A 14,269-nucleotide genomic window follows, 5' to 3' on the forward strand; every position below is an offset into this window, starting at 1 on the left:
GCTGACAGGTGACCGGTAGTCGTGCAGCACACCTGGGTTGAGCAGATCTCGATGATTCATAATGTTTATTTCTGTTGTTATTTTTTTGTCATGACAGAGATTTAAGAGGATGCTGCTGCATGAGGACCAATGACTCACATGATCAGTCTCACCTGAAGACCACACACACACACACACACACACACACAGTAACACACTGTCAGTGAGTGCTGATGTAAACAGTCTGTGGTCTCGTCAGGTTAATTACTTCTGACGAGCTGCTCAGTTTAATCCTCCTTCTTCTATCAAACCGACCAATCAGAGCTGCTGATGTCATCCTCTCCCCTCCCCCAACCGTTGTATGTGTGTGTGTATTCAGTCTCTTTGTGTCAGCTTGGTTGCCGCGGCAGCAGCAGTGTGAGGACAGAGCTCGTATGAAGCGTCGCTGCGTTCCACTGAGAGCCGACCATGACCTGCTGACCCCCGACACAGACACTCTGTGAGTAACACACACACACACACACACACACACACACACACACTAATACACACACACGTACTGGTACAGGTGTTTTTTTTCAACATGCCAGTTCAGACACAGGTATATGGGAACAGAACTGAAACGGTGGTCATGACATCAGGAAAAGTCTTACTGTTCAAAGAGTGCAAAGATTCGAAAGGGCTGCAGGGACTCTAGGGACCGTGGGGACTGTGAGGACTGCGAGGACTGCAGGGACTGTGGGGACTGTAGGCACTGTGGGGACTGTAAAGACTGTGGGGACTGTAGGGACTGTACAGACTGTAATGACTGTAGTGACTGTGAGGACTGAAGGGACTGTCGGGACTGTAGGGACTGTGGGGACTGTAGTGACTGTGAGAACTGTAGGGACTGTGGGGACTGTATTGACTGTGAGGACTGTAGTGACTGTGAGGACTGTGGGGACTGTAGGGACTGTGAGGACTGAAGGGACTGTGGGGACTGTGGGGACTGTGAGGACTGAAGGGACTGTAGGGACTGTGAGGACTGTCGGGACACAAATTGATCGATCGATCGATTGATTGATTGATTGATTGGTTGATTGATTGATGTCTGATGTCATACGTTTGATCTGCAGCGCCTTATTTGACTGCGGTGGTGCTTGGAGAATCCTGGGATCTCATTGCTTGTTTTTATTCGGCCATAGTAAAAAGAGGGACATGAATTATTCCCCAGACCATCACCTCGCACGTCACTTTAAATAAGCTCCACCACTCTCCGTCACCTCTGTTACACTTAAATGTTTTAGCTTCATGATGTCACATCCTGTCAAGATGATGCAACCCATCACGGTAAACTGATCCCAGTCCTGTAACGGTGTTCTGTACACAGGTCGGGGGTCCAGCTGCATCCTGTCCACCAGGTGAGGTTGGAGGGCGTGACCTCTTTATCAGGACACCTGAATGACTCATCCAGCAGCAAATCAGCTGTCAGGGTGTCGAAGCGATGCCCGGTGGCATCTCCAACTCGTCGTCTGCGTTTTGAGGATGAGACAGAGACGGAAGCGGAGTCCCGTTACCTGGAGCGACAGCAGCAGAGGAGACGAGGGGTGCAGCGAGGGACTGAGGTCCTGGTTTCTAAACCAGACTTGAACCACTACATCAATGGCAGGGCAGGACCAGGGTCTGGGCCACAGGGAGCAGGGCACGTTGTTGACAGATGGCAAAGAGGACGGAAGCCCTTGGACAGGGCGGGTCAGTGCAAAACCTGTCGCTCCAGCCTGAACCTCTGTCTGTGCCCACCTGTACCTCAAGAGCGGGGACGGAGTCTGTACAGGCCCTGCCTCAACCTGCACACCGAGCCAATCAGAGAGACCTACATCGGCTCTGTCACACCAACGGGGGGAGGGGACGGGGCTGGCTGTGACGCTAACGACCAGGTGAGGAGGAGGACCAATCAGGTGGAACTTAATGGAAACGAGATGACCATCCCTCAGGTCACGCCCACTACAGATTTTCCAATCAATCCCTACGCCCCCGACCAGCTGACTTCACCCAGTTTCAAATGTCAACCCTCCCCATCTCCTCCACCTGTGACATCAGCAATGATGTCACAGAGCATCAGGCTCAACGGCACAACATCAGAGCAGGAGACGCCTGCTGCTCCGCCCCCCTACATGGAGCTCCGACCAGGGCCTGAGCTCAAGGGGTGGAAGAGCTCCTCCTCAGAGACAACAGGTGAGAACCTTCATGTGTCATCACAGTGACATACATGACATACAGATGAGTAGAGAGCACACCTGACACCTGTCACATGATGTCACAGGTTTCATGATGTCACAGGTCTGTCTTCAGGGACCTCGGTCTGTCGTTCTTGAGCAAGAAGCGGAGCCTATGATCAGAATGATGATGCTGGGTTCTGGTCTGTGTGGACAGTTTAAGTCTATTTCCTTTATTAATCCCCCTGAGGGGAAATTCAATGTTTTCACTCTTGCTTGTCAGTTACACACAGGTCTGAAACACACACACACATGCACAAACAGGACCTATACATGCACAAAGTGGAGAGATGTCAGAGTGAGGGAGCTGCCCTTGGTGAGGCGCCCCGAGCGGTTGGGGGGTTCGGTGCCTTGCTCAAGGGCACATCGGCAGTGCCCAGGAGGTGAACTGGCACCTCTCCAGCCACCAGTCCACGCTCCATATTTTGGTCCAGACGGGGACTTGAACAGGCGTCCCTCCGGTTCCCAACCCAAGTCCCTAGGGACTGAGCTACTGCTGCCAGAACAGAACACTGGACCTGATGGACTCCGCTGAGGATACTCAAAGGGTCCCTGAATCTCTGGTTGAGAACCTGACCAGACATTCACAACATGAAGCAGCAGACTCTGAGACACTGAGGACTCTGAAGACTCTGAGGACTCTGAAGACTCTGAGACACTGAGGACTCTGAAGACTCCGAAGACTCCGAGGACTCTGGGGACTCTGAGACTGTGAGACCCTGTGGACTCTGAAGACTCTGGGGACTCTGAGGACTCTGAAGACTCCGAGGACTCCGGGGACTCTGAGACTGTGAGACCCTGTGGACTCTGAAGACTCCGGGGACTCTGAGACTGTGAGACCCTGTGGACTCTGAAGACTCTGGGGACTCTGAGACTGTGAGACTCTGAGGACTTAACCTTTTAACTTGAAATTTTATTGTTTTTAACATATAGAAAAAGGACACTACATTACACATATTCTTCAAAATATATTTGATAAAAAGAAAAAACAAAAAAAAAGGAAATAAATACAAAAAGAAACTACCAGAGGGGGGGCAGCATGGTGGTGTGGTGGTGGTGGTGGAGCACTCTCGCCTCACAGCAAGAGGGTTGCTGGTTCGATCCCGGGTGTGGGAGCCCTTCTGTGCGGAGTTTGCATGTTCTCCCCGTGTCAGCGTGGGTTCTGTCCAGGCACTCCAGCTTCCTCCCACAGTCCAAAGACATGCAGGTTAATTGATAACTCTAAATTGTCCGTAGGTATGAATGTGAGCGTGAATGGTTGTCTGTCTCTATGTGTCAGTCCTGGGCATGGAACGTTCGTTACCAGGATGTTAATGGGCCAATTATGTGGCACAGAATCTACATTCCCTAGATTCTCATGAATCTAGGGAATGTAGGTATTTTACAAATAGTGTCCATTATGTCTTTCCACACTTGTTGCTCTTTATTATACAGTTCAGAAAGACTGGACGCCGCTCCCTCCACGGAAATAGTCTCAAGAAAAGTATGAAGCCATTGTCCCTCTATCAGTTTGTCTGCATCCTTCCAGTTTGTTGCTATCAGTCTTTTGGCTGTCATATATCCAGTTGTCAGGATCCGTCTGTCTTGTTTGGACCTGTTCCTTTCTGAGGTGTAATTCAAGAGACACAATGCAGGATCACAGTGAACAGTAGTGCCCATGATATTTCCCAGAGAATGAGTAACCTTGTCCCAGAATGTCTTTACTTTAGTACAGGCCCATACCATATGATAGAAGGTACCTTTATCTTGCTCACAGTGCCAACAGAGGTCAGACTCAGATAAACCCATCTTATACAATCTAACTGGAGTAAAATATATCCTATGTACAAGATTATAATTAATCATTTTATTCTTTACCGATTTGGAAACTCTGTGTACTGTTTTACAGATATGGTCCGATTCTTCAGTTTCCCATGATATATCGAGGTCTGTTTCCCATTTTCTTTGAACCCCTTTCCATTTGTCTCCTGATGTATTATTTATAAGTTTATACAAGTTCGATGCAATTTTGACCTTCTGTTTGATTGTTAATTCTAATTTGGACTCGGTTTCAGTCACTTTGGGTATAATTACAGCTTCACCCAAATATTTGGTCAAATGTGACCTTATTTGCATGTATTTTAAATAATCTTCATTTTCAATACCATATGTAACTTTAAGCTGCTCAAACATTTTCAGTTTTTCTCTCATGTTGATTTATTATGTCTTCTAGAATTTTGACACCTTTGGAATGCCAGACCTCATTTCTTAGTGGCCGGCCATTCAGTGTGAACCTGTACTTATGCCAAAGTGAAATCCATGGAGAATTGCTAATTTTTAAATTGATCATGCTCTGGAATGTTTTAGCTATGGAGCACGGAAACTTGATCAAAGGGTTTTCAGTGTTTTTAAAAAAGGGGGTATACCACAGTCTTTGTAATGTGATCCTATCATTTAACCCATCTAAAATTTCCTGCTCTATACTTTCCCATTTTGTGTCCCTCAGGTCAGAGCCATAGCCCCATTTAAGGGGGTATCTAGAGTTAAATGCCATATAATACTTGTACACATTTGGAAGGCCAAGGCCTCCCTTTTCATAGCCTGAGTGTCAGACTGAAGCTCCCAGAACCTTCAGTCTGACATCGCCTCCATTGAAGGCGATTTACAAGGGGGAGGGAATTTGATGTTTCCCTAACCAATCAGTAGAGATCAACGACTCACCCAGAATCTGACGTCATTAATATCCATGCCTCAGGGGTGCCGAAAAACAAGCGAGCATTGCCCATTTAAAATGTCTCCGTCGTCGTGCACGCCCAGCTACATTGCTGTTAAATCCAGTTTAGCAGCTTCCTTAATTTGGTCCTCCATTAACGCGAGTAGCGACAAAATACTTCCATAGCATCGTTAATGTGGTCTGTAGGATCTGTAGTGGTCGCCATTGATGCTATCCTCACCAGTTACCCACCAGAGCACAGCTTGACATCAATGTGGCGCTGATTGGCTAATTGCTAGACCCGCCCCCACCCCCGGCGTTCATTGGTCTGTCCATCATTTGGATGAGATAAATCGCAAATTCATTGCAATATGCCAGACCAGAGATGCAAGCCTACTCAGTTGAGTGGGCGGGGTCTATGGTCTGGAACCAGGTTACCCTTTTCCCTGTCCACATAGAGGTTTTTACGGCTTATCCTAGGGGTTTTGTTGTTCCATATGAAGTCTCTGAGCATTGCATCTATCTCTTTAAAAAAACAGTTATCAAAGGGGAGGGGGATGGCAGCCACAAGAAAAGTGGTCCTCGGAATGATATTCATTTTTATACTATCTATTTTGCCACAAATGGTTAAATGGAGAGATTTCCATCTCTCAGTATCACCCTTGACTCAAATTAGGAGTTTTTTTCAAATTAAAAGGGGCAATATCATTTATATTGGACTTCAGAGTTACCCCAAGATAGCGCATTCCATCGGGCGACCATTTAAGGGGAATTTTAGCCTGAGTCTTGACCTAATTTATCTTATATCCCAAGATGGCTCCAAATTCATTCACAGTCTCAAGAATATGTTTAAGAGATGTTGGAGGGTCTGACAGTGGGGTTAAAATTCCTTTAATGTTTTGATTTTCTCTAATTAGTGCAGCTAGAGGTTCTAAAGACAAAAAAAACAAAAAAAAAACAGCATAGGGCAAAACTGAGGCGTCCCTCATCTGAGTTCAAAATTTTCAGAGACAATGTTGTTTGTGATTATTCTAGCTTTGGGACTGGAGTATATTGCTAAGATATAGTTAATGAAATTTGGACCAAATCCAAATTTATTCAATGCTTTGAAAAGGTATGAGCATTCAATGCGGACAAATGCCTTTGCTGCATCTAAAGACACCGCAATTGTTGGATCAGTTGTTGCATTGGCGTAATGCATTGTGTGAATTAGCTTTCTCATATTGCAATTTGTCTGGATTTTACGAAGCCCACTTGGTCAGTATGGATCAGTTTAGGTAAAATATGTCTAGTCTTCTTGCAAATATTTTTGCTTGTGTTTTTCTTTCTGAATTAAGAAGTGAAATGGGGCGGTATCCTCCAAATTGTAATGGGTCCCTATTTGGTTTCAATAGCACCGTGATGAGGGAGGAGTTTGTTGAATCAGGTAGGTGGCCTTTTTTTCCTCATTAAAAACCCTTTGTAGCTTGTCAACTAACTTAGATGAGAATGTTTTATAAAATTTGATGCTGAACCCATTATCACCAGGGGCTTTGGCGCTGGTCATTTTTTTGATGGAGGTGAGAATCTCTTCTTGAAATACTGTTTTTTCAAGCTCTTCTCTATCTGCAGTTGATATGGTCGGCAAATTCATTTTACTGAAAAATCTTTCCAAACCTTCAAGAGTTGGGTTGATCTCTGAAGAATACATTGTTATATGGTATTCCCTAAATTTTGTATTGATGTCTTGTGGGGACTTTAATATTTCACTATTATCTGATTTAATTGCGGGAATTAGATGAGAAGTCCTCGCCTTTTGCAGCCTGTAGGCCAATAATCTTCCAGCCTTGTCTCCATCCTCAAAATATTTTGTTTTTAAGCAGTATAAATCAAATTCTTATTTATTAAATTCTTTATTTCTAACCTGGTTTTCAGCATGTCAGTATATAGCTGATCATTCGTTGGGTTTACTTTGTGGGCTGTTTCTAGTGCAGACAATTTATTAGTATATTCTGCTATTTTTTTGTCTCTTTCTTTGTTCTGGTAAGTAGCAAAGCTAATAAGCCACCCCCTACGTGTAGCTTTATATGCTTCCCATACTGTAGCAAATGAATTAACTGATTCTGTTTGATTCAAAGAAGTGTTGAGTTTCATTCATTCATTCTCTAACCGCTTCATCCTCTTGAGGGTCGCGGGGAGGCTGGAGCCTATCCCAGCTGACATCGGGCGAGAGGCAGGGTACACCCTGGACAGGTCACCAGACTATCACAGGGCTGACACATAGAGACAAACAACCATTCACGCTCACATTCACACCTATGGACAATTTAGAGTAATCAATTAACCTAGTCCCCAATCTGCATGTCTTTGTACTGTGGGAGGAAGCCGTAGTGCCCGGAGAGAACCCACACTGAGGAGGCTGGGGAGAACATGCAAACTCCGCACAGAAGGGCTCCCACACCCGGGATCGAACCGGCAACCCTCTTGCTGTGAGGCGAGAGTGCTAACCACCACACCACCGTGCCGCCCGTGTTGAGTTTCAGTATTAATCATTTCTATCAATTTATCATTTAAGAGCAAGGAATTATTTAATTTCCACATGGAGGACTTGATATGATGAAGGGAAGGGGAAAATGCCAGTGTAATGGGACAGTGGTCACTGTATATCATGTTACGAATCTCTGTGTTCCAGACATTTGAGATTATTTCTTGGGAAACCCAGAATCCGTTTATCCTGGAGTAAGATTTGTGTGGGTTTGAATAGAAAGTATAATTTCTGTCCTCGGGATTTAGTAATCACTACACATCAAACACTTTTGCACAGATTAGTGAGAGCATCAGTAATTGATTGGTCTGAAAGAAGGGGTTTAGTACTTCTATCTAATTTGGGGTTAGGGACAGCATTGAAGTCACCAGCCATTATAATGGGTTTACCTGCATATTGTGGGAAAATAGTGTTAAGGTCATTAAAAAAGGAGGTAGGTAAACCTGCCCGACCAATTTCTGTTTCAATTTACCAACTTCTGCTTGTGTGAGGTGTGTTTATTGCAATAATGCTATTTCTGATTTAAGTTTTGCCAAGTGACACAGAATACACGTATGCTTCACGGGACTATTCAGACCATCTACATTCCAGCGTGAGACAGTTACCTTGTTCAAGTTTTGACTATTTATTTGATTTGACATTTTTAGGTAGTTCAGGAGTTAGTGTACGAATGGCCATCATGGTTGTTGTCCCATCTCTAGCCCCCATCCCATATTCACAACAACTCAGTTCACAGATATTAGTTATGAAATATAGACCCTCAGTAGTGAAGAAAAAATTATAAAAAATAAAGATGATATAGCAAAAGGCTATATAGTAATTATAGCTGCTGCGCAGCGATGGGTCGGGTCCGGGCATTTTTAGGCAATTCTGAGCAACAAGCAGAAGAATTGGAAGACATTTAGGAATTTAGCAACACAATCTGCCTTTTGCATCAGCTGAGGCTTGAATTCACAACCTCTGAAACTAAGAATCAATTTCTATCACACTGAGCTAATTAGTCAGTGACAATTCATGTGTAGCTTCACAAACTGACTAAGCCAGACGTGCAGGTTTAGCAGCTGTTGATGCATGGAAAAGCAGATTTCAAACCACTGTAAAAAATTCAGTTATCGAAACAAAAATCTGAAAATACACATATTGCATCTAGATAGCATGGAGATGTTGGTCATTTGTTTGTAACAATGATTGATTTGCTCCATAAGTGAAAAACTGATGTTTAACTAGTTGAGCTATGTGCAAAGTGAGAAGCCTCAGATGGTTTCACACTGAAGTATTGACACTGGTTCTTTGTGCAAAGTTTGGTTTATTTTCAAGCATGAGAAGGCAGATTTTCTGTCAGAAAAAAGACTTGAAGATGCTGCACAGTGATCAGTCACGCTCAGGCAATAAGCTGGAACACAAGAAGATGATTAAATTACAATATGGATTCTGCACCAGTTGAGGCTCGAATCTGCAACCTCTGGAACCTAAGATGGTCATCTACCGCTCTGAGCTAATTAGCAAGTAGCAACGCAACAGTGGCTTCACAAAGTGAGTAAGCCATTCACTGTTGTGTAGGAAAGCAGCCATCCGTGCATGGAAAAGCAGATTTGAAACCACTGTAAAAAATTTAGTTATTAAGACAAAAATCTGAAAATACACATATTGCATCTAGACAGCATGGAGATGTTGGTAATTTGTTTGTAATAATGATTGATTTGCTTCATAAGTGAAAAACTGATGTTTAAAATTGCCATTTTTACATTGACTCCAATTGTTCACATTAGAGCAAAATTCAAAATACTGTCAAAAATTCAGTTTTTGAGATAAAATTCTGAAATTTGCCACACATCATCTACCATGACTCTAGAATTTTGTCATTTTTTTCATGAACACTGAAGATTTATTTAGCAAGAATTTGCATGTATATGTTTACAGTACCGTTTACAGTCAAACATTTTGATGCACTGTAGGCTTAATTTTTGATAAATCAAAAATCTGAGAAACATAGTTTTTGTAGGACAGTCTGAAGATGCTCTGTAGCAAGTTTGGTGTCAATTGAGCAAAAATTGTGGGACGAAATAGGTTTAAAAAGTTTTACAGTTTTTGAAAAAAACAGAGTGATGAACTTCATAATTTTTAATAGGTTTAAATGTACAAAAGTTTCTTCAGTATTGGAGCTACAGTTTGATGAAAGTTGTTAAGTTGTAGCACGTATGCTTGATTTGTTATGAATTTTCAAATTTTTGAAATTTAGATGCTTGCTGTAGCGCCACCATCAGGACTATTGGCTTGAGTTTACAGTTGAGGATATCTGGCATGAGACTGGACCTTTGTGCAAAGTTTGGTGAGTTTTCACCCATGGGAAGTATGATTTCCTCGCAAGAAGAAGAAGAAGAACTAAGATTACAATAGTCTCCTGGCAGCTTAGCTGCCCGGACCCTAATAAACCAACTGGCTCCAAAATAAAATGTAAACTAAAACCCAGAGGTTATCCGCCAATGCCGCTGTGTGAACAGGTCAACCTAAGTGCAGCCCCAGTGGTATAGAGTAATTTTAAATGACCCTTATGGTAGCTTTTCCAGACTACTTTATGCACATCTATTAATCTATAAAGCAGACATATAACAGGAATACCATCATAATTTCTTAACTAAAACTGTAGTTTGTTAACAATGAAAAAGCTGAAAATTAAAACAAAGACACCCTCGGCTTTATGGCCAAGAAAGAAAACATTTGTGGGAGACACTTATCTCCCTTCAAGTCGGGAGCTTGTTAATCAAAAGAAATGTGTTATTATTATACATGTTCAGGGCTCCCGCTTGTTGTAAACAAACTCACGTGTGTCTTCGGTCCAATCTTGACAAGTAGTCGGGCTGGGAACAGCACTCTGAAGGGAATATTCCACTGGTGCAGCACAGCTCTGATGGTATTATATTCCATTCTCTTCCATGACACCGCCGCTGAATAATCATGGAATATGAAGAACTTCTGTGACTTGAATACAAGTCTTCGAACCAGAGCAGTTTGAGGAGGATGATGCGTGGCTTGTCGTTTTGCCCTCGCTCTGCGCCCAGCCTATGCACTTGCTCCAGCTCCGGTGCCGGTTGGTGCCGGTTCAGCTGGGATCTGAAGGACGGCTTTGAGCAGGTCAGTTGTGAAGGTTTTAATGTTTGACCCTTCCATATTTTCTAGGATGTTGACGATATGCAAGTTGTTCCTCCATGAATAATTCTCCAAGTAATCCACTTTTTGCTTGTCGAAGCCTCAAGCACTTTGTACTTAGCTGCAAGCGGTGATAGTTGATCTTCACCTCCGATATGCGCTGTTCTGCTTGGGTGATATGGGTGGCTAGGCCAGACAGCTCCGACTCAATCCTGGTCGTTGTGGCTTGTATTACCGGCAGATGTTCCTCTATTCTTTGCTGAACCGAGCCAAGCTCAAAGATAACCTTCTGTGCCCAAGGAGGAGCAGATTCGGCCTGGTCATTGTCGTTTTCCACCTCCAAGTTTTCCGCAGCTAGCGTGGCTGAGCCGTCTTCTTGGGGTGGGCTAACTTTAGCTTCTTTTATGTTGTTAGCTAAATATTGTTTTAGTTGCTGCTGTTTTTGCCCCTTTCCTTTGGTCTTTTTTTTTTAACTTTGCAGTTTGTTCGCTTACTTAACAAGTTAGTTGTGTGTCTTTGTACAATTTAAAGCGGATTAAACTTTAAATTAAAGGATTAGACTGAGAAGCACTCTCAGGACATGTCTCACTCCGTTGAGGTCATCACCGGAAGTCGACTCCGAGGACTCTGGTGAATCTGAGACTGTGAGACTCTGAGGACTCTGAGGACTCTGAAGACTCCGAGGACTCTGGGGACTCTAAAGACTCTGAGGACTCTGGGGACTCTGAAGACTCTGAAGACTCTGAGGACTCTGGGGACTCTGAGACACTGAGAACTCTAGGGACTCTGAAGACTCTGAGGCACTGAGGACTCTGGGGTCTCTGAAGATTCTGAGGACTCAGGGGACTCTGAAGACTCTGAGGACTCTGGAGACTCTGAGACACTGAGAACTCTGGGGACTCTGAAGACTCTGAGGACTCTGGGCACTCTGAAGACTCTCTGGACTCTGGGGACTCTGAAGACTCTGAAGACTCTCTGGACTATGGGGACTCTGAAGATTCTGGGGACACAGACTCTGAGGACTCTGAAGACTCTCTGGACTCTGGCGACTCTGAAGACTCTGAGGCACTGAGGACTCTGGGTTCTCTGAAGATTCTGAGGACTCTGGGGACTCTGAAGACTCTCTGGACTCTGGGGACTCTGAAGACTCTGAGGCACTGAGGACTCTGGGTTCTCTGAAGATTCTGAGGACTCTGGGGACTCTGAGGGCTCTGAAGACTCTGAGGACTCTGGGGACTCTGAAGACTCTCTGGACTATGGGGACTCTGAAGATTCTGGGGACTCAGACTCTGAGGACTCTGAAGACTCTCTGGACTATGGGGACTCTGAAGATTCTGAGGACTCTGGGGACTCTGAGGAGTCTGAAGCCCTATTCGGACGGGATTAGTTTTACATAGGTACGTGGGGTAAAGTAACAATTACCAGAGATGTTAGTCCCATCCGAATGTGCCATGTCAGTAATCATTACTGCACGATGTCAGTAAAGATTACTGCGACTTTTACCTTCTGTAAAAGAGTCCCAGACAATTACCTCAGGTAATACTAATCCCATGCGAATAGACCAGCAGTAAATATGTGTGTTATATATATTCGAATATATATATTTTTTTATAAGTACGAACCTAAATTTGACAATTCGAATATCATTAATAATTAATTAATACTATCAATAATGTTGTATATCACAGCGAATCCCGTTCGAGCAAAGATGGTTCGCGCACAAGCCGGGCCAGAGAGGGACACAGTGAGGGAGGGAGAGGTGCAGACGGAGGAGCCCGCTGCACCAACACCACCCACTGCGCTGTCCGCGATGTGTGACCTGTTCGGGGAGACATACAGGGAGAGTGTTGCACCTGCTGCCTCCCTGCCTACCCTTTCTGAAGAAGAGATGAAACGTTACCAGAATGAGACACCACTACGAGCCGACCAGGATCCACCACTGTGGTGGAAAACTACAGGCACACTTAAGTATCCAAACATTGCTCAGATAGCGAGGCAGAAGTTGATCATACCTGGCACTTCAGTGAGGTCAGAATGGGTGTTTTCATCCGAGTGTCACGTTCATACTGTGCCAGCAATAAGCATCTTATTTTTTGTGGGGTTTTTTGTAAAAAAAAAAAAATAATAATAATAATAATAATAATAAATTATAATATTATTCGAACTCTACTAAATTAATTTGAAAATATTCGAACTCAATTTCATGGTGCTTTTGACAGTCCTATCATACGCACATGATGGCAGGAGGGCACGGCGGTGCGTGAATAGATTTACCCCTCCCACTTGTCTCCCACTAGTTTTACTGATATTTCTTATCCCGTGTGAATCGGCCATTAATATTACTGACGTCCTGTGGTAAAGTGACATTACCCCACATGCCCATGTAAAACTAATCCCGTCTGAATAGTGCTTAAGAGGAATGTGAAGACGCTGAGGACTCTGAGGACTCTGAAGACTGAGACTCTGAGGACTATTGAGTCTGTCTGCTCTCTAATGTTTCTATGAAAAAAAAATTCAAAGGGTTTGTGGAGGGTATACACAGGTGTACAGGATTTACCTGTGGAGGTGATTTATCTGTGGAGGTGGTTTACATGTGGAAGTGGTTTACCTGTGGAGATGGTTTATCTGTGGAGGTGGTTTACCTGTGGAGGTGGTTTATCTGTGGAGGTGTTTACCTGTGGAGGTGTTGTACCTGTGGAGGTGTTTTAACTATGGAGGCATTTACCTGTGGAGGTGTTTTAACTATGGAGGTGTTTACCTGTGGAGGTGTTTTACCTGTGGAGGTGTTTTACCTGTGGAGGTGTTTTAACTATGGAGGTGTTTACCTGTGGAGCTGTTTACCTGTGGAGATGTTTTAACTATGGAGGTCTTTACCTGTGGAGGTGTTTTAACTATGGAGGTGTTTACCTGTGGAGCTGTTTACCTGTGGAGATGTTTTAACTATGGAGGTCTTTACCTGTGGAGGTGTTTTCCTGTGGAGGTGTTTTAACTATGGAGGTGTTTTACCTGTGGAGGTGTTTTAACTATGGAGGTGTTTTATCTGTGGAGGTGTTTTAACTATGGAGGTGTTTACCTGTGGAGGTGTTTTACCTGTGAAGGTGTTTTAACTATGGAGGTGTTTTACCTGTGGAGCTGTTTACCTGTGGAGGTGTTTTACCTGTGGAGGTGTTTTCACTATGGAGGTGTTTACCTGTGGAGGTGTTTTACCTGTGGAGGTGTTTTAACTATGGAGGTGTTCACCTGTGGAGGTGTTTTACCTGTGGAGGTGTTTATCTGTGGAGCTTTTTACCTGTGGAGGTGTTTTACCTGTGGAGGTGTTGTACCTGTGGAGGTGTTTTAACTATGGAGGTGTTTACCTGTGGAGCTGTTTACCTGTGGAGGTGCTTTACCTGTGGAGGTGTTTTACCTGTGGAGGTGTTTTAACTATGGAGGTGTTTTACCTGTAGAGGTGTTTACCTGTGGAGGTGTTTTACCTGTGGAGGTGTTTTACCTGTAGAGGTGTTTTACCAGTGCTCAGTGTGAGCCGGAACATACTGGAACGCATACCAAGATCTTTTCAGAAAAGGCCCTGGTGTGTTCGGGACTAATTTGCATGGGTCTCGAACTTTTCACATCTAAAAACTACATACAGTAATGGCCGATGTCACTAGTTTTGCAGGGTGGCTTACCGTA

At 44.0% G+C, this 14,269-nt stretch overlaps 1 protein-coding gene across 1 annotated transcript in view; it reads left to right on the forward strand.

Annotated features, from left to right (window-relative positions):
• Positions 1 to 413: 413 nt before the first annotated feature.
• LOC125895771 (uncharacterized) overlaps positions 414 to 14,269 on the forward strand; it is a 30,673-nt gene continuing 16,817 nt past the window's right edge. Inside the window, exons 1-2 of the mRNA XM_049587868.1 lie at positions 414 to 478; positions 1,349 to 2,193. Of these exons, the coding sequence (XP_049443825.1) occupies positions 414 to 478; positions 1,349 to 2,193 (910 nt within the window). The remainder of the gene's footprint in view (positions 479 to 1,348; positions 2,194 to 14,269) is intronic.

Source organism: Epinephelus fuscoguttatus, linkage group LG10 (assembly GCF_011397635.1).
Source record: "Epinephelus fuscoguttatus linkage group LG10, E.fuscoguttatus.final_Chr_v1".
Lineage (NCBI taxonomy): Eukaryota > Metazoa > Chordata > Actinopteri > Perciformes > Serranidae > Epinephelus > Epinephelus fuscoguttatus.